Here is a 21,387-nt window from a genome sequence, read left to right as displayed (position 1 = left end):
ATGTAACTGTAGATATAATGGTTTAACTGAATAGGCTTGTTGTGCGACTTAGGTGACATTGAAGACTGCTCCATTTAAGGTTTTACTGCAAATTCAGTTATATTTTTGGATTAATATGTGATGACCTCTTTCTGTTGGGCTATTTCTTTTAAAAGTTTGCATTTACGAGTATTGTTTTTGTACAGTCTAAATGGCAGAATAAGTTATGTTCTTACTAACAAATGTTCAACCACTGGAACTCTATTTTAATGTGTTGTAGAATTTAGATGTTTTTGTATGTGAAGGACAAAATAACAAACCAAGTGTGATATTGTATCTGTACAATGACAGCAAACTTAATTTTAATTAAATAAATGCTGCCCCTGCAGACGGCCATGATGTAATGTGTTTCATTTAGCAACTTTTATTATGCAAAGTATTTCATCATCGACCATTTACTGGGAAGGAAGTGCTGGCATTGGTGGAGGCCACCTGTCAATCAAATAACTGTGTGCGTCATTTCCGTTGTCAGGTGGTGCTGTCGCTGTGGAAAGATGCGATCAGCGAAGAGCGAAGGCTTTCCCTTAATTGCTCATTTCGGTAACAGAGGCTAAACAACCCGAAACCAAACCTCTGTGGTCCCTCCTGTTTAAGAGAGACGCTCCGCGCGACAACCGCAGCGTGTACCCGAGAAATGTCCATGTTTTAAGGAGGCAACGCAGACTTTACCCGGCGGTTTTGGCTCGAGGTAAGCGAGGTGGTGACTACGTTGCTATCTAGCTTTCTGGCACGGCTAGCCAGCTGTAATGTTACCTACTTTGTTTAAATGGCCTCGCGGCTGCTCACTAGCCTCCAGCTCGGCGTTGGCTAACGACGCTCTCCAGCAACCATATTTAAACCTCTCGGGTAGGCGAGAATTCAAGCTAAAGCGGCCGTAATCTAGCTAACAGCTGCTGTGTGTAGTTTGCAGCGAGAGCTCAACTCCTTGTTGTGCGGTGTGCCCCTTTGTGTGGCCGGTGAGCCGGGAGCAGTAATAGCGTATCCAGCCGAGGATTTAAGTCAGCTTTGCTTCCCTGTTTGTATGTGCAATTACGCTCGGTTGTATTTTCCCTACGTTAATATATCATGTAAAATACGGCGTGCGGTAATGTGTTCATTAATAGTCTCAGTCAGACGTTGTCCACATATACTCACTCCTTGCAAAGCGTTTGAAACCGCACACTGCGCTCAAATAGTTATTAATGGGTGCACAACACATGAAGTTACGAGCTGCCCGTGGAGTGGTTTTGTCCAAGTTGCAAGGCATAACGTCAGCGTCGTACTCGTCTCGTCCACACTGCTCGCTGCCACGGCTGAGCGGTGGCCAGACTTTGTGGTCGCAAAATGGCATCAAACAACGTGTGTGACAGCCCGTGTGCCTGTGTGATTGTTTTTCGGCGAGCGGTTTACAGTGTGACCTTGTGTCCGCGGGATTGTCGTGTGGTCAAGGGCGTCGGTTATTGCAATAATGCAGTCAGCAACTGCAGCTATCGGAAGGACTGTGTGATATGTGTGGCATTTCATTCAAGCAGGACGATTGCAGCTTGTATGACCTTCGAGTTACTTGGCCTTTTTTTCTTAGTTTGTGATCTATTCATGGACTAATTGATTGTTATCATACCCTCTTCAGTGGGTTCAATTTCTTATCCATTCATTTGTTTACTACCTGCCCAGGTGCCATTTTACTTTCTTTGTCCATCTTGATACTACCTTGATTTTGCAGTCAAGCTTTTCTTGCAGAGCCAGACAAGTGGCATGTAGTCTGGGTGGGTGGATCCTGAGACACCTACGTGGTTGTTTTGTTCTGATACTATTTAAGGAGCCCACATTTCTCGTGGGCACAGGCAGCGTGTCTCTCCTCCTTTTGTGTGATATGATTCAGCGGCTGTATCTGTTCTTGTCCTCCCTCTGGTACAGTCAGAGGCAGAGGCAGTCCTGCTTGCCAGATCACTGGCTGGGCAGAGAGGCACAACAGTGTCAGAAAAGGAATAGCTGTGTGGTGTCATCGCGCTGATGTCATTTAGGTCAGTGTGCGTTCGTTGGTTGCGTTGACCTTTTGTTTTTTATGCGTGTCTGGGGTTGGCTCCACATTGCTGCAGCTGGTTTTAGTAGGTAGACGGATAGCCTTGGGTCAGTTTGCCATGTGTTGTGTAGCAGTTTCTGTCAATGAGTCAGTTTCACGTTATAAGCCCAAGGTGCATGATTTACTGTGCTTTATGTGTTTTTAACTGATCATTTGTCTGGAAAGAAATGCATATCCAGAACAGTTTCTATGAGTTCTGGCTCTGTACCTTTATGTTTCTTTCTGTGTCAACCTTTCTAGCACTCTTTAAAATGTATTTATGTGTCAGGATTGAAAGCCGTATGCACATTGCTCACTCTGCCAACCGCTCTGGCTGCTGGATGACAAAAGTTAAATAATTTGTCTCCCCAGGAGCCTCGTGAATTGCAGTAGCTGATTATTTGTTGCTTTTTGTGTCCTCTAGAGTAAGATGCTCTCTTACTATTGGCAGCGTGACTCTGTGTCACTCTGGCTTGTGCCATAAATGCTGTCAGAAAACCTCAGCTTATCAGACTCAGTGGGTGATGACTAGTGGAGATGGAGACAGATGGGCGAGAGACATGATGATGACACTGTCTGCTGTCTGGGATCACAAAAAGCCTCATGGAAGTGAGAATTCATACCAGCCCATACTGACTGCCAACTGTCCTGTCTCCTATCTGCCCAAAAACGCCAACTGGCGAGTGGTGCACGATTCGTTTTGAAACGGGAAGATGGCCTTATTCATCAAAAAAAAAAATCTTTTGAGTTTGCCTCACTTGCATGATAATTATATATTCAGATTTGTTTTGGAGTTTGTCAGCTCTCTCCCATAACCTCTAGTTTGCGTTCAACTCTTGTTTTGGATTTCATTTGTCTGAGTCACTACTCTTGTTCAGTTGGCTAAAATATGCACACCAAAGCTATGAGTCCCATTTTTACTTAAGCGGTATCATTTCATCCTGCCCTGCTTGTGTACATAACTTCAGATTTTCAGACGATATGATGCACATGCCAGAAGCTTGAGGGCACTCTCTTATCCGTGTCATCACCTGGACATTTAAGCATGTCTGTCCAATGGAAACTCGGGACACCAGCAGAATGAATCATCCCTCTCAGTTCATGGCTTTACTTCCCTGTTACAGGAAACAGATGGAGTTTCATCACATAAGAACTCAGTATCAGTAAACAAAGCATACCTCTTATACTCTGAATTCTGGGAGGTAGATCAGATCTGCTGTGGCGGCTAAAGTCATTTTTGTAATGACGATGTGTCACACTGTGTCACTTGTTCTTCTGGCATGTGAATCTTGCTCCTTATCGTATAGTACAGGCTTGTTTTTTTTTTTTTTTTCTTTCAGCCTTGTTTGAACGTGTATGTCCTTTCAGAGGAAGGTCTCCACAGATAAGCTGGCTGCACAGATTCAGAGATAAAACATGCCGATTAAGAGCCAGAGGATTTTCTAAACCCACAACCACTGCAGCAGGAAAAGATAAAGATTAGAGAGTTAAATTAAGATGCTTCGGTTTAAAGAATCTTGTGCTCGTGGTGTCATGCATTAACATGAGAGTGCTAGCTATTTGAATTGCAGATTGTGGCACATACGCATTGCCTGTCGGGGAGATTGAATCTGAGGTGTTACCCACGACACCAGCAGCCATTATTCTGAATGGAGCCGTAATGGCCTCACATTGACACCGAGGTGTTGGTAAATGTGAGGGAGGGATATTTAAAGTAGAGGGTGGAGCTGCCCTGAAGTTTACCTCCTTTAACCTCTGTTTACTAATCAGTGTATTCTCGGCCAGCTTGTAGGACCACTGCTAAAGCTCTAGGTATAGTGTTGATTTTTGCACACTATTTATTACAATTTAGAAAATGATCTTGTTGTTTACAGCTCTCTGATGTTTTGTCAGCCGTTTGAATATTTCCAGTCACGTGTATGCACTTTCCCTTTAACTTGACTATCTTTATCCCATGTGCTAATCAGATTTATTCCCCCGTAGAGCTCCAGTATGTCCAAGCGGCGCTCGTCGGAGAGGGGGGCTGGAGAGACATCAGGCAGGGCCAGCAAGCTGCAATGTCCTGGGATTTCCGGCAGCAATGCCAAGAGAGCTGGGCCCTTCATCCTTGGTAAGGAAGCTGCCAGTGTTTGCTAAGCCATTTGAATGTATGGAAATAGCAGCATGTCAAAAACATCTGTGTGAATGAAGTCGCATTGTGAACACGTTTACGCACTGCAAGAAACTAGGGAAGGTTATTTGTGTGTATGAGTTGTGGGGTGTCTCTGTGTGTATGCACGCCTGAGACAAGAATGTGAAGAATTTTGCTGATCCCCATGACATTGGCCTGAAAGGTCTGTGTCGAAGCAAGGTTATTTCCTCCCATGGGCAAATGTATTTCTCTCCCATACTCTGGAGACGTGTATGTTTTCTGCGGCACAACTCCTCCACTATTTGCAATACAGAGTGTCAAAGAAAACATTACACTAGGGGTGTTAATGGGTGCATGCACATGCAGCCTTTAATGAGTTGCAGTGAGAGCACACACTTCAGCGTGTAGCCTGCCTTTTGGTCATGCAGCTGTTCCTTTTCTTATCCTTGCAGGGCCTCGCCTGGGCAACTCACCAGTGCCGAGCATAGTGCAGTGTCTGGCCAGGAAAGACGGCACCGACGATTTCTATCAGCTCAAAGTAAGTCTGTCAGGGGATAGCATGCTTTGTGTGTATCTCATAAACATAATCACTACAACACAGTTTAATAAAAATTTGGCATGTCATTCAAAGGAAAGCTGTCATTTCCCCGTAGACATGTGAACCTTTGACCCTCCTTTGTTGGTGTTCATTTTATTGCCCCAAGTTTCAGTCTGGTGCAAACAACAAAACGTCCGCCAGGCAGTCTGTTTACTGGGGCTATATAGCATCTGTTAAACAAGGGAAGAGGGGCTATAGAGCTATAGAGGGGGAGAAAGGAAGGGAAGAAGGTGGCGCCCCACCTGGAATGTCAACTCTTAACCCCCTATGACCATATGATGAGTCAGTGCGCGACCCTCCCCTCATACCCGTGACTACAGCACCTCGGTGTCTACTACACAACTTGTTGACTTCACATTGGGGTATGAACTTCAAGAAAGCTATAGATCTTTGACAAATCTACTCCAGACTTAAATTTCATACACATGTCACTTAATGTCATGACTTCACACATTAAGTGGTTTAGTGTCAGGGCTGACACTGACATGGAATAATAGTTGAAGCTCTCTTTTTTTGCTGTCTGGTTTTGTATGAGCTCTTGTCTTGTGACTTCTAATATTTGCTCTGTGATTATGTGCAGATCTTGACGCTGGAGGAGCGAGTGGACTCTGCCGGGGAGACTCAAGAGGAAAGGCAGGGGAAAATGCTGCTGCACACAGAATACTCCCTCCTTTCTCTGCTGCACAACCAAGATGGGGTGGTCCACCACCATGGCCTCTTCCAGGTAGGCCTGTATACATTTGGCAATTAAGTGCCGTTTCTGTTAACAGGTTTATAATATAATGTTAGTCAAATAATTAGCATCATAATAAAAAGAAGTATTTCTAGTTCATGGTGTATTACTCAGCATTGTGTGGGTGAGTGTTCTGTATAACTGAGCTTGATAAATACAGCAGCATCACCATGGAGAAGTTTCTGTCACTTTCTGTTCAGTTTGAAATATGGTGTCACCGTGCAAGTACAAGTAACAGCATGCTCTTATCAACTTAGTAATAGCTGCGGTGAGCTTGTCATTAGCCTAGCCAGTTGCTTGTATTTTCCTTATCAAGGTTGTTTCAATAGAGAAGTGGGAGTACCATTAAAAGCTATATTTATCTGCAGTCGTTTTCTATTCACAGCCCCATTCATTCACAGTGATCCCCCTCCCTCACCTGTCTTCCCGTCTGCCTCCTCCTCCTCTAACTTTGTTATTGTTCCATCTGCCTTCTCTCTCTTTCTCTCTCTCTCTCTCTTTCTGTGTTTTCCTTCATTGTCTCTCTATCACATCCTGTCTCTTCCACTCTGCCTGTGTTCTCAGAATAGCAGTATTGAGCCATGCACTCTGATTCATTTAGGCCTGCAATATTGATTGGATTATAATGGTGCATCTCCACTGTGATATAACATCTAATAATGTACTCTTTCAGAGGTACTGACTACATCTAAAAAAAACAAAAAAAACCTGACGACCTGATACAGAAATCAATAATCAACAAGTGGTGACTCTGCTTAGGCTGCTGGAGGAAGAAGAATGACCTTTGTTATTTGTCCTCCACCACTCAGTGTGGCGGGGGTAGATGAGTCTTATTCATATCGGTTACATGTAGGTTGTTGATTGATGGACTCTACCTTCCTAGAAAATGTCTTTCTAAGCTGAATGAATATGCTTGCGTAGCTTAACTGATATAGTGCAGAACAAAGGGGATGGGTTAGTACAGGAAACCATTCTGTTTGATGCATATGTGAATACCTCACCTTTACAATGATTGGATGCTGGCAGAAAGGGCTTCTGAAACACATCAACAGCTCCACGAAGTAAGCACCATCTCAAATGTTTTTTTTTCTCACAATTGTTATTATTCTCAAGGATCGAGCTTATGAAATCGTGGACGACAAGGAGGCCAACAAAGTGCGCAAGATGAAGAAGCGGATCTGCCTTGTGCTGGACTGCCTGTGTGCTCATGACTTCAACGACAAGACGGCAGATCTAATAAACCTGCAGCATTACGTCATAAAGGAGAAGCGATTGAGCGAGCGTGAAGCGATTGTCATCTTCTACGATGTGGTGCGTGTGGTGGAGGCTCTACATAAGGTGAGTCTAGGATGAAATTTAATAACTAGCCCCAGGAAAGTTACACTTTTCTGAAAATACATTTTCCATTCTACCTCTCCCACTGAGTGTGAGAGAAAGTATGAAGGCACAGTTTTCTCTTTTCATCAACGGAGAAAGTCTGGATACTACATTGTTTTTGTCAGCTGCAGGAGAAATGCTTTGTTAGTGTTTGCTGCTTGCACATCCCTTTTGATTACTCATTTCCCATGCTCGCCTGCCACTCCCAGAAACAAACTGATTGTTTTGATACCAGTGATTCAATAAGAACAATTTGACCAAACTTTTTTTCCAACTCTCTTTCCTCCTTGCAGAAAAACATTGTACACAGAGATCTTAAGCTGGGAAACATGGTGCTGAACAAACGGTAAGACCATGCACAGTCTTTCATTTGACCTTTTCCATCAGTTCGCTGTCACTAACCTCTCCCATTATACTGGATCAGTCATGTTAGCCTCCCAGTAAGTCATACTGTCTCAGCTCACGTGTGTGTGAGAGGCCTCTGCAGGGCCTAGCAGCTTGTATTGGTGAGTGTTTAGCTAAAACCCAAGCAGAGGTCACATTCTTAGATTAAGATCAATCTGAGGAACTTCAAGGCCTTCTCTTTTGTGCCTGTCTGTTGAGCAAAGGCTGATGATTCATTCCCAATGGTTAGATTTTTGGGGAATGGAGGATAAACGGGGCCATGGCGCAAAACAGAACAAAGAATGTGCCACTGCTTTGTTCTCAGTGGGAGTGTGTTTGGGGTTAGGGGGTATGAGTGCTGTTACACAGCACGCAGGACCCCATTGAGTGCACCTCGGGTCACAGAGTACTGGAGTTCAGATGAGCCGTGCAGAGTGGAAAACTACTCATCTGTAAACCTTCTCCAGTCGCGTATGAACGAGATGGTTTGTGTGTATTCTGGGCACGAAAACCACCCTTTCTTAAAATAACAATTTGTCTTTTATTTTGTTTAAAAGGAATTCCTCTGGAAAATTAGGAAATTTCGCTTCAAAAATATACCTGTCCGATCTTGATACACTCTTGATAATCGTCCCACAAAGCTAGTAGCCTATTTTTATTTGGAAGGACTGATTGACTAAATCTGCACTCACTTAGACATACCTTCCTGTATCACACACAAGTGACCTTTATCACTGAGTCTTCCCGTGGACTATTCCATAACTTCTTGTCTCCACATGTCTGAGTTTGGGCATTGAGATGTCATGTCCCTGGCTTATCTTTTTACCACATACACATGCTGCGTTTTATGCATCAGCACCCATAACCCCAAACAGGAGCAGCAGCAGTCGTAGTAGTGTTGGTAGTGATGAAACAGGAGAGTGTTTTGATCAGGGGAGGGGGGGGGGGATTCAGGGGAGAGGAGCAGACGAGCGGAACACTCCGTCCCAGCTGGAGACAAAGGAGAGGCCTGCCAAAGGCCCCATAGCTCAGAGCTGACTCACATGGCAGTGCATGTCACAGACACACACACACACACACACACACACACACACATATACACGTGCACAGAGTCATGATTTATTTACCCTATACTCTGCTTTTTGTCTTTCTTTTACACTGCAGTCCCTTTCCTGCATCTATTGTCTTTCTGGCTTTACTTTGTCATATCTTTTCATTTTCCCTCTGTGTTTTATATTTGCTCGTTCACATCTCCTTTTCACCCACCTTGCATGAATCTACTGTCAGTGCGGGAAGACTATGGTCAGTTTAGAGGGAGACCAAAAAACCCTCTCCTGCTATGCAGCTTGTCGTCTCTCTGAGCAATCCACCGATGCCATAGAAAAGCTCAGCAGTTTATGCAAGAATGATGCGATTTCCTCTTGCAGAACCAGCTGTTATGAAAGCAGGATGTTATTAATCAATCTGCAGGGCTGCTGATGATGCATGTCAGACCTGAACCAACTTCCTAAATGTAATTCTATTTACAAGGGTACATAGCCAAATACGGACTCGGGCTACATCAAGGCATGTTTCATTTTTAAATATTGAGAAATCATCCACTCTTGCATTGCCCATAAAATGTACCTTGTAAATGTGGTTGTGTTAGATAGGCAGTGTCCATGATGCAGTACCTTGGCATAAAAAAACAGTGTGCTACACTATAGCCTGTGCCTGTGAAACCATTCAAATGGTTGGTTCCTAACAGTTCAGAGGAATTAAATTTGCTGGTCTCTGTAGAAGCTGCCCTGCGTTTAACCTCCTTTCTCATCAGCTGGTGTATTTTCATCAGAATGTTGCGGGTATGAAGGGGGGGGCTGTTTAGGTTTCTGATTTCCTGACTTGGCCAGAGTCACGTGACCAGGAAGCTGAGATAGTGTGGTCTCTCTTCAGTCCTCGGGGACCCTTGCCTCATGAGGCAAACATGCAATTTCATTTACCCAATCTCCGGTGTAAGAATAGAAGCCTGGGTCGTGATGCACACAGACAAAAGAACAGGCTTCTCCATTGAGGAAGCTTTTATGTTGAGGGTCCTTGAAGCATTGCACTCTGTTTCTCTGGCCCATCCTTGTACAGATCACAACGCTACTGTATGGCTGGATCACAAAAGATGTTGAAGGGGTTGTATCACATAAGTAGCTAGAAATTATGTGGAGTGAATGTTCTATGGGGAGGCTTGAGATTAGGGCGTTTGGTTGGAAAATGAGTATTTAACAGGAATTGGCTCCAGACACTGTAATGGGAGCAGTGAATGTGTGCGATGGAGCAGGGTGTGAAAGTGAGAGAGAATAAGGGAAGCTGTTGACCTCAGGCTTTTTAGAAAGCGGATGTGGGAGAAGAGCATGATCCACAGTGGACACAGGCTGCAGACGGTGGCTGCTTTTGTGTGCGCTCATGTGCTTTTGAGTGGATTTTTGCGTGTGCATGTTCAGCATGGGAGTGAATCGTGTGGGTGCACTTGAAGTTGCGCATTTGTGTACATATTTTAAGTCGTCTTGAGCTTTATATATTTGTCTGCCAACCCATCACTGTGCAGGCTTAGTCATCAGGACAATTATCCTAAGCCACAGGTTGACTCATATGTTTGTCAAAGTGCAGCTTTTTATTTTCTCTTTCTCTGTTAAAGCGGAGGGACTATGGACTGTGCTCTTTTAGCAAAGTTAGGTTTCACCGTGTAATAAGCAAAGTAAATTTACCTTGATGACTTGGATTTTGTTATGCCACATTATTTCCACAGAAACCAAATAAATCAAACAGAGTGTATATTCTTATTTCCTCCTTTTTATTCAGAAAACCTCATGTTATCTTCTCATGTTTTCATTAATGCAATATCTTTTTAATTTCTGTTTTTGTCATTTATAATTTTTGTTTGAGGCACACTATTGTGTGAAATATGTGCTATATATATTCTCAGATACTGGAGTGCCACTGAAGTGGTCGTATGTCAACATATCTGTGTCAAGATGGTCTCTGGCTAAAAGTACAGTGTTAATAATAAATCTACTTTATGCAGAGCATTAGAGCTTGTATAGACAAAGTACAAAAACAAGAACACAGGGGTGAGATAAATATGGTATGGTGAATGGAAATATTTTAAGAGAACATTTCATGTTTCAAGATTATTGACAATGAATCCTTAATGCAGGGCCACTAGATTTTAAAAAGCCCTCACGTCAAAAACAATCAAATTCAGGTGAAGCTAAAGGATGTGGGTGCATGTGGCTCTGTCCTTACAGAGCAATTGTTATCTTGAAATCTATTCTGTACTTGCAGTGGTTTATGCAGTCTGCCAAACATGCCATGAACTTGCAGAAAGTTTTGCTTAAAAATCTTTATGTTCTATACCATGCCTTGATTGTGTTCTTACTTGAAATTGATATATATATATATATATATATATATTTAAGAAATCAAGCTCTATATTATAGATGATGACTAGCGCACCAGATAAGTAAGTGAAGGTCTATTTATATAGCGCTTTTAAAATAGCACACAGCATTAAGAAACAAATGTAACACAGACCAAATTAAAGTGGATACAAAAAAAAGGCAGAGGTGGAGATATAAAAGCACTCGCCTGTGAATATGTTTTTTTTTAAAAGCTGCTTAAAACAGTCCAGAGATTTAACAAATTGGATCGAGAGTTGGGACTAAAACTGCAAAGGCGCACTCGCCATTACAGTTGGAGCATGGGATAGATAAAAGTCAGAGATTTGAGGATCGGAGTGAATGAGGAACAAGGAAATTAGAAATGTAGCAGGGGAGAGTTTTTTGAGAATCCAGTGGAGAGATGCAAGAGCAAGGGTAGAGATGACATCTACTACCTCAGTGTTATTACTGAGGAAGTTGTGTGAGCATTGTGTGGCTATCAGGAATGTAGTTTTGAATTATTTTAGAGTAACAAAATGTACATGTGTAGCCTGCATTTATTCTTTTAATATAGGCTGCGTATATTCTTGTCTGCATCTTGTTGTCATAAGAAACTAAGATATTTTTAAAGCCCAGTGAACTGTTAATTTACTAAAATAACAAGGCATGCTTGCAAGTTCTCCCGGTCTTGATCAGCCTGTGTTCAGTGTTTCACATTTTAAACTGAAATTAGTATGTCTGAGTAATTTTAAAGTGGACAGTACTTGGGGATGTGTTTATTAGCAGTGGAAATGTTTAGGTGATCACTTGATCAAAACTAATTTCTGTTTCAGAATCATTTTACCTGGTGTATTTGTGTGTACTTGCAGCACTCATCGAATCACCATCACTAACTTCTGCCTGGGAAAGCACCTGGTGAGCGAAGACGACCTGCTGAAAGACCAGAGAGGAAGTCCGGCCTACATTAGCCCCGACGTATTAAGTAGTGAGTGAAAACCATATGTTGCTTGCACGTACTTTAAAGGACACTGTGTGGATCAAACAAAATGCAAAAGTGAAGTGCTGAAAAGTTTGTCACTTTCAGAAACTACTGTTTAGAGTCTGCCACGTTTTTTCTGAAGTGACTGACGATGTGTGCACAGGTGTGAAGAAGTGAAATAGCACTGAGATTTGTGTTAACTTAAACTAAAACACAATTGTCTAATGTATTTCCCTAAGCGCCAGAGCTAAATGTCTAGAAAAGTGACCTTTATTGATCTGGGTCCAGGCAGGATTTTAATTGCGCAACGTTCAGCCGTCTTGTGTTTGATTTTCCGGTTATTAAGCAACAAGAAGGAGGTTATGTTGCAATCTTGGACTGACAAAAGCAAGAAATAGCCTTTTTTTTTCTGTTTGTGTAATCACAGTGATGTTGCTTTTTCTCATGTATGGTATGTGTGTGCAGAGGAAGCTATTTTGTTCTTTGTGAGGCTGACAAAAGAAGAAATCTATTTTTGTTGTTCAGCTGTATAGTGCCCATTTGTCACAGTAAATGTTGTACACCTGAGCGCTGCACACTAGTAACATTGATGCTTGACGCATTTTCCTTGGAATTTCCGTCGGCCGTTGATTTCCAGAGCAACATCCTTGACAGTGTACACAAAAACACAGAGCTTTCACGTCCAACCAGTCGGGAACTGTAGATGAAACCCATTGCATGTATATCAGCATAACGTGACAGGCACACAATTACACAGAGCTTCAGTGACTCATACACTGATGACTCACGAGAGGGAAACTACTCCCATCTACCCCTTCCCGTCCCATCCCCCGTGTGTGTGTGTGTGTGTGTGTGTGTGTGTGTGTGTGTGTGTGTGTGTGTGTGTGTGTGTGTGTGTGTGTGTGTGTGTGTGTGTGTGTGTGTGTGTGTGTGTGTGTGTGTGTGTGTGTGTGTGTGTGTGTGTGTGTGTGTGTGTGTGTGTGTGTGTGTGTGTGTGTGTGTGTGTGTGTGTGTGTGTGTGTGTGTGTGTGTGTGTGTGTGTGTGTGTGTGTGTGTGTGTGTGTGTGTGTGTGTGTGTGTGTGTGTGTGTGTGTGTGTGTCACAAGCTTTAACATAATTGCCTGTTGCTGTTGCTGCCGCCTCCCTGGCTGTAACAACACTGCCTATGGTCATGCACAGCCGCGAAGCTCCACCCTCTCCAGCTCCAGTCTCTTTATTGTCAGTGTACAACTGGTTTAATGTCTCAGGGTTGATTTATAAAAACTGTTTTAAAAGTCAGTGTGCTGGAAATATATGGATGTGGACTCATTGCTTGTGTTTGCTCATTTTGTTAATCATTAGTCCTGGTGGCTTAACTGGAATTGAACTTGCTAAATGGTTGATTATCCTGAGTCACACGGGGCAAAAACTGTCGTTGCAGTAGATATCAATTCCTCTGTCTTATGGACGATACTGGTTGTTAATATCAAACACGGATCCTGACTCCCTCTCCTTCCTGTCTTCAGGTCGGCCGTACCGCGGTAAACCCAGTGACATGTGGGCTCTCGGCGTCGTCCTGTTCACCATGCTGTATGGCCAGTTCCCCTTTTATGACAGTGTACCTCAAGAACTCTTCCGCAAGATCAAGGCTGCTGAGTACTCCATCCCAGAGTGAGTATAGAACTTGGTCAAAATTTGTACAAAACAATGGGATCACACTGCCCTAATGACGTAGCATACGGTTTCATCTTTACTTATTCTTTTGCAGTTCTGTTATACAAAATCAAATTAAGTGTAACTGTTGCCTTCACCTCCTCACAGGGACGGCCGTGTGTCGGAGAATACAGTGTGCCTCATTCGAAAGCTGCTGGTGCTGGACCCTCAGCAGAGGCTGACTGCAGGAGAGGTGCTGGAGTCGCTCAGTGGCATCATAGCCTCATGGTAATTGCACCTCCTGCTGGGTCTTTGAAAAACTACACCATTTTCATTTGCACTAACTGCAGTTGCTTGCACCTTGCTGTTGCTCATAAACTAATTGCACATATGCCATTACAAATCCTCAAGCCCATCATTGTGTATGAGTCTTATTGTGTGTTCTTAATCACAGGCAGTCTGTTTCATCGATGAGTGGGCCTCTACAGGTGGTTCCAGACATTGATGATCAAGTCAATCATCCGGAACATCTGCAAGAGGTAAGATCTTGAAGCATGGTTATATCCCAGATGTTTGCATAGCAGACCAAACTATTATTATGTGTAGGTGACTGTGGCTAGATGCTAACAGTAGCTATTAATGTTAGCATCTAGCCACAATCACAACCACAACTATTAATGTTTTACTAAACTAATTTGCCTGTATATAACACACCGTGAACCTACATGTACCTACACATTGAACTGAATGTGTTGTCTTTCTCTAGGCCAAAGCGATCGAAGAGTCTTCACAGTACGAGTTCGAGAACTACATGCGTCAGCAGCTGCTGCTGGCTGAAGAGAAGAACACTATTCACGAGGCCAAGAGCTTTCTCACCAAGCGGCAGTTTGGCAGCATCCCACCTGTACGGCGTCTAGGCCATGATGCCCAGCCAGTCAGCCCACTAGATGCTGCCATCCTGGCACAACGTTTCCTTCGGAAGTAGTCCCCAGCTACCTATACGACCTCTCTGGCCTCCCCAAAAACTAAAGAAACCTGCAGAGTTCAGAGAGGACTGAGGAGGATAAGCCCCAAAACTGACCTCGCATACAGGAGGCCCAGCACCCGCAGGGGTACAGACAGCTCCATATGTAGGGGGGTTTAAGCAAGCTAGGTGGAGAAGACCAGATCTGTGCGCTGCAACAAACTGCCAGGTGAAACGGAAAGGCCTGCAGGAAGATCTGAACCAAAGGTTCCTAGCCCTCAGGTTTCCCATTGTCAGATCTCACTGTGCTACAAACCTGATGGCAGTAACACAAGGCGCTAACAAAGGTTCTGCTTGGAGTGTTGAAGAAACTATTAACCATATTCCTCCTCCTCCTTTAAGATCTCCCTACTGTAACACTTCCCTCATCAATTCTGGTACCCTGAGAAATACAGGACCAGAATCATGTAGCAACCCCTTCTCTAGTGGTTAATGGTATTGCCTCAAGTCAGATCACCTGATCACAGATGTCACTTCTGTATACCTCCATTCCACCCTTCTCCTCTCACTCCTTCCTTTTCCTCTCTACTGTTTTCCTGTATAGAAAATAATCCTGGTCCTGTCTGTAATTCTGACTTCAAATCAATCTACCTCTCTGTCTTTCTTCTCTGTTGGTAAACCATGCTCACTGTTCTGAGACAAGGGATTGTAACAATTGAGTTTTGATGCCACCAGTGACATAAAGCATTAATGTTTTCTGTCAGAGTGATGCTTTGAAACCTTTTCAATGGTTTCAAAAAATCTGAATAAGCTTTTTCTTTTTTTTTTTTAAAGTCATACTTACCTTAAGAAGTAGCATTTTATCCCAATATTTGCATTGAAGACAGAGCTTAATATCAAAGTATGTGTACAAGCATCTTTTGGTATTTGCAGAATGCCTTGTCTCCTACTTTTGCCCATCCCTGTGGAAATCTATTTTTAGCATCTAGGCAGCTAGTGTGAGGTACCTGGAAGTCACAATGCCAAGAACTGAATGGGAAAAACTGTGGGATCCTCCCTGCCAAGGCATATTAATGGTAAAGCTTCCCCAGTGCCACTACGGTGAAGATCAGGCACGGTCATGTTTCTATTGCCAAAAATGTTGTCTTAAATCTACTCTTAGCCAAGGAAACTGGTACCCACAGGCCCATTCAGAAACAAATGGCTTCTAGGTATTCCAACTTCCCTGTTTTTCTTCGTCAAGACAGATCATGGGACAAGTGTTTCTCAGTATGAATGTGAACGGTCACTCTATCCTTGTAATATGTCTGCAGTATCCATGAGTGTGTGCGTGTTCTTTTGTTTTGGGCCAGGCAAAATAAGAGTCTGCAGAGCTGTCAAGCTCTTAACCTCTGACAGTCTCAGACCTTTTAAGCTATCCTCCAATCATTGTGTTCTGTTATCTGGCCTGCCTCAGAGGCAGACACTGTGAAAACCAGAGCAGGCTTTACTAAGACAGGGCTTGACTGAATGTTTTAGAGGATGACATGAATGCTTTGCGTTTGGACATGATCACATATCTGTTGCCATTCTCAAGCCCTCTCTTGAGCTCAACTTGTACATGCTTGTATTATCTCACCATGCAGGCTCTCCTTGAGACAAGCTGGTGGCTGGTAATCAATACTGTAATATTTAGACAAAGGAAAATACAGATAGATTTTAATTTAGTTGAGTTATCTTGGCATTCTTCAGTTTATGAAAGTGTTTCTTCAAACCATGGCAAAGCTACTAACCAGTGACTGTTAGGCATCTGTACACTGCAACTTGCCTTTGCGTATTGGTACCTGCTTTAGGCTCTAGACTTCTTCCTATTTATATCCAAACTGATTGCATGAACCTAGACTCTGGAATATTTTTCAAATGTCTTTACTTGTTCTCTTTTCTTTGTAATTTTGATTTATTTATTCACTTGTGTAGACTTTTCCCCTAAACCACTGGGGCTTGTATCACAGACATTGATTGTAGACAGTCAAACTTATGCCAGTGAAACAGGCCCCATATCACTTTGCTCTCTCAGCTTTAAGAAATCCAGCAACGGTTCAACTTCAGCCATCTAATTTTGATCATTTTCAGCCTGATTCATGAAAGAGTAGCATTGTATTTCCTTTCTGTGGATTACTAAACCATTTTCTTGCCATTTTGCCACAAAGTCCGTGGTCACCTTAAGCTACACTAATAACGAGACTGACTTTTGCATAGTTCTATTTTTTAAAGAAAACGATACTCGCACGTTATCTTGATTTATGGGGGGGGGGGTTTGTAGTGTTTTTTTTTTCTTTCATTACCCCCGAATCCCCACATGAGTCTGCACTCTGGTCAGTATGTAAATAATGTACCATCATGACTGCGCCAGTCATATTGTAATGTAGTTCCACCCCGTGAGACACCAACTCTGTTTCAACACATGCCGATTGACGTGTATTTTACCACCACATTTGGAGTCTAAACTATGTAAAGAGAGCTGTCGGCTTTCTCCCACCTCAATGTGAATTCTATAGGTATACAGCAGTATTGTAGTAGTCTAGGTTCATCAGAAGAGGGTGTTTTCTGAACACTGTAGGCATTGCTGAATGTTGATATTAACAATGGCCAGTGGAAAGTGTCCAATGCCATCTTCCATGAGACACCACTACAGATTACTAACTAGAGGTTAAATGTAGATGTTATTATCTGTACTCCCCCAATCAAAAAGTGTTTCACTTCCTAGCTAGTGGATTGTACCACATTCAATGTTTGTTTTACGGAGTTGTATTGGTAGACTGCATTGTGGACTGAAAAGCATGGAAATAGTGTGAGGTAAAACTCTGTGTAAAACATGTGAGTGTTGCATGATTTTGAACTTGGAAAGTTTGATAGAGCAACAAGAATTTGAAGTTAATTTACCCCTTTGGATTCTAGGAAAGGTAAATCTAAAGAATGAATGATCTACTCCCCTGACTGGATGAAAAGTACAGCTTTTAGTTTTTAATTATTATTTTTTTCCACCCTGGTTGTCAGTATATAACTGATATATTGCTGACTGTTTCAACTGGAAACTTGGTGTAGGATGTGAAACGTGGCGTAGTTTAAACCCAATGGGACAATGTGTTGTAAGCTGCTTGGTTGGACATGGGCATCTAAATACAGAAAACTGCATAATTGTACAGATGAAAAACACGTTTGTATAAAAAACATATTTTTCTACTTCATCAGATCTCTACATGCATGTCAGCAATAAACTTTGATATGGAAGCATTGAACTGTGTCATTGGATAATTCTCCTATGTTGCCACTAGGTGGAGCAGTTTATTAAAAATGCAACTGAAGGCAGTAAATTTAATCTGGACTCCTCCAAGACATAATACTGGAAGTCCTTTTTTAAATGTTACCATTTGGTAACAATATGATGTACAGTAAATGATCAGTTGTATTTCTGTGCCAGTATCTACAGTGTGTGTACTTTTATAGTGTGCAATTTACCTGTATGAAGAGGAGGCAGAATAATTGACTCTTTGTGTATCTATACTGCTTCAATCTTGTGGCGAGTCCGATTTTGGGCCAGAATGAGGTAGACGTGCTCAAACAGGAAGCCTCCTGCTGACTCCTGACAGCTCAGGGTTTCTCTGCTGACCGCCCACCTCACATCAGGTCTTGGAATGAACGCACTCTCTTGACTTGAGCATTAATTCCATTATAAATCATAAGCAGAACTGACTAGATTAAATCTGTGATACTGGCAAATGGTTAAGTCATTTTTAATATTCCGCTGATCACACACACACACACACACACAGTGACAAAAACTGAAAATAAAAGTATTGCTCTGACTCACTCAGAGGTATAAGTGGACAAAGTTTTCTCACTCTATCCTAATTGAGTCTCTCCTCTGGTTCATGCACCCTTCTCCCAACATGTCAAGCTGGGCGGGAAACTTAAGAGATCTCAAGGGTCAAAGTTGCTCCAACGCTTTGTCCCCATAAATTACAACCAGCTGGCCTTGAAGAGGTCTATCCTGGATTCACGTGTGTCTCAAACAAACAAGTGTTCATTAAAGACTACGTCAGACATCTGCAATGTTCTTGCTTAATTACCTTAGAGAGCATTACGTATTCGGTTTCACCAGAAAAGAGAAGGATTTATGCAGCTGGACATGGATAACACAAGGATTCACAAGTCCAGATGTGTGTATGTATTATTATTGTCATAGCTTTGTGTGTGTGTGTATGCTTTACTGGTAGCAGTGTGTTTGATTGTTAAAAATGTATTGGAACTAAGTGATTTAGGTGCACAGCTGTGTCAGCCTTGTAATTCCATGTGTTTATGTCTGTTGGAGCTTGTGAATGTGTGTCCCCAGCTGTGTCAAGCACTGCAAGGCTTATAGTCTCTCGCGATGAGACGCTCCAAGAAACCAAATGTATCCTGCGCAAAACCTTATATAATCTAGCAAAAAAAAACACAAAACAGAGAACTCAAAAAATCACACGAGCTGCGTCTGAAATGGTTAAATGGTTAAAAAAAATTCTGCAGCTGAGTGAATCCTGGCAGGAATTTTGCACCTCTGGTCATCTCCCTCCCTAATGGTCATACAGTCTGGATCTTCTTAACGTAATATGCTGTTTACTGTCCTAGTCAAGAACATAAGCAAAGGCAAAGTACTCCATTCTCTCCATGAGCACATCATTTAATATCACGGCCCATTGCAACAAACATGAACGTCTGCAAAATGAATGCATATAAGTGTTAAATTTGTCTTTTACAAGAAATGTAAAGCCACAGATTGGTGTTATACATCACTGGTTTTCTAAAGAAGGAAAGTTCAACCTCTGAGGACCATGAATGTACATGTATGCTTTAGATTTTGCTGTTTATACAACTAAAACATTTGGCCAAACAATCACCCAAGAAGTATCTTTTGCTCCCAAAGCTACCACAAAAACATCCTTTTGTTTCCAGCTGATACCTCAAAGACTCTTAAAGAAGAAGGGAAAATGAGATTAGCAGCATTATGACATGGCATTCTGAACTAAGTTAATTTTTGTTGGCAAGCCGTCACGGCAACAAAACAGTACAGAATGTGCATACGGCCCCCACATGAGGAGCAAGGAGGGAAACATCTGCAAAAGGTTTTACTTTAACTATTTTAAGTTTGTCTTCAGTCTTAAAACAGATGATAAAACAGAAGATCTGAAAATGAAAAATCTATTTACGGTAAAGTCAACAGCAAGTAGAAGTAGTTACGGTGGCCATAAAGAAACGTCTGAGGGATCCACATATCCTGTTTGGTTTAATATTCAGTTACTGTGTGACTTCAGTGATCTAGTCGTACTACTGAAGGCATCTTAAACATGATATCTTCATTCAAAACAATAAAAAAAACGAGGTAACAAAATCACTAGTCCTCATATTGTCGCCACATTAAAGAGGAAGACAGAATTCAGTCACAGACGGATGTGGCTGTAAAACTGGTGCCAGTAGGACGAGGCTTTGTTGTGGCACTTTACACATGGTACAGCAGTGTGATCAGAGGAATGAACTGACCAAATCTGATACAAATAAAGTTGTTTTCCTGTGACTAACCAACATAACGCTTTCAAACCATATTAAAGTGCCCCGATGTGATGCTAAGTGTTTCCAGTGAAAACCAATACGAAGAATTCAGTATTAAAACTCAATCCAACTAAATATAAAATGACTTAATTAGTTCAACATTTTGGTCTGTTTGTTGAACATTGTTCAGATTGATAGCTAGAGGAACCAACTACCCTACAAAGCTAAACAGTTAGCATGACAGCTAACTCCAGCTAAAACCTTTTATAGTTGTGTTAGTGTATGGATAGAAACCAATTACATATACTTTGCCAGTTAGTGAGATCTGTTTGTTTAACTTAGCTAGCCTAGCTGCGTTCCTGCATTTCACCTATGTATGCTACCTTGTAAACACATTGGATTCACCTAGGGCACATGTTCAAGAATTATATTATGATTAAAATGCAGAATACATACAATACATGATTGTTATTTTTCACTTTTGGGCCAAAATTATCAACACCACTCTGCAGGTCTATACAGTAAATATAAACAGGTGGATGTACCAGCCTGTTAGCTTAGCATCAAGCCAAGCTACACTGTTACCATAGTAACCTACCAGAAAAATGCATACACTTTGACTTGCGTCTTTTAATTTGTGATTTTTTTTTTTTTTTTACTGTTGGGAAGAACCAATCTCATGTTTCTTCAGTGAGTTTATGCTAAGCTAACCAGCTACTGGTTCCAGCTACATATTTTGAGCTGCGTTCAAATGGGATCATGCGTCCATGAGATAAGTTCGTGTGAACGGCCACTTCTTGTGGCATTCACACGCTCTTAAGAGGAAATTGTTAGAAATGTTCACAGGCTGTGACATGTATGCATATTCCCAGTTACCTCATCCTTTCATAATGATTTGCATAAGTTGCCCCGGCCATTAGCTTGCTAGGCTGTTAGCCTTAGTTACCACTAGACTCCAGCATGTGGTGTTCTCACGCCTTACTATTGATGTTAGCACTTGAAAGCCAAGCATTTTGTGTACACGACAAGGTTGTGAGTTCCTTTTAAAGGCAGTATATTGAACATGGGTATGAATCTGCCTATCTAACTAAAAAAAAAAAATAAGCATATTTCCTAAGGTCATTCACCACAGTCAACAATCTGGTATGTAATGTGGGTATGAATCCTGCCAGGAGGTACCATTAGTAGAGCTTCATGCAGGCCGAGGGCATAACCCTTCCTACTCATAATCATCTGAAACACATCAGTGTGCATGTGGCCAGAAGATTGTTTACAGCTGCTCTTTCTCTCTGTGACCTTGTCCTGTCCCGCAGGAGAAACACTTCTGTTTCTTGTCTCTTTTGGGATGACATGGGACATTCTTACATTCTGTAATTATTCTTTAGTGGTGTGTGCATTTGATGTGATGCAGAAGGGCTGTGATGGCCCATCCAGTCCTTGCATATTTTGCCTACACATGGCTTTGTTCACTGTTAAGCTCTTCTTAAATCTCAAGAGGAGGATGCTGAGAAGAGCCAGGCCAGCTGTGTTGGAGCAC

The 21,387-nt window shown here is 42.2% G+C and overlaps 1 protein-coding gene across 1 annotated transcript; it reads left to right on the top strand.

Moving 5' to 3' along the window:
• The first annotated feature begins 549 nt into the window (after positions 1-549).
• On the top strand, positions 550-18,199 carry stk40 (serine/threonine kinase 40). The gene is made up of 11 exons (XM_084556144.1): positions 550-727; positions 4,064-4,190; positions 4,664-4,749; positions 5,390-5,533; positions 6,656-6,880; positions 7,213-7,265; positions 11,580-11,695; positions 13,195-13,339; positions 13,490-13,609; positions 13,776-13,860; positions 14,088-18,199. Exons 2-11 carry the CDS (start codon positions 4,073-4,075, stop codon positions 14,304-14,306), a joined length of 1,311 nt encoding a protein of 436 aa, XP_084412270.1. The 5' UTR covers positions 550-727; positions 4,064-4,072; the 3' UTR covers positions 14,307-18,199.
• Positions 18,200-21,387: the final 3,188 nt, after the last annotated feature.

This window comes from Chelon labrosus (assembly GCF_963514085.1).
Source record: "Chelon labrosus genome assembly, chromosome: 12".
NCBI classification, from domain to species: Eukaryota; Metazoa; Chordata; class Actinopteri; order Mugiliformes; family Mugilidae; genus Chelon; species Chelon labrosus.
This window is presented reverse-complemented; position numbering and strand designations above follow the sequence as displayed.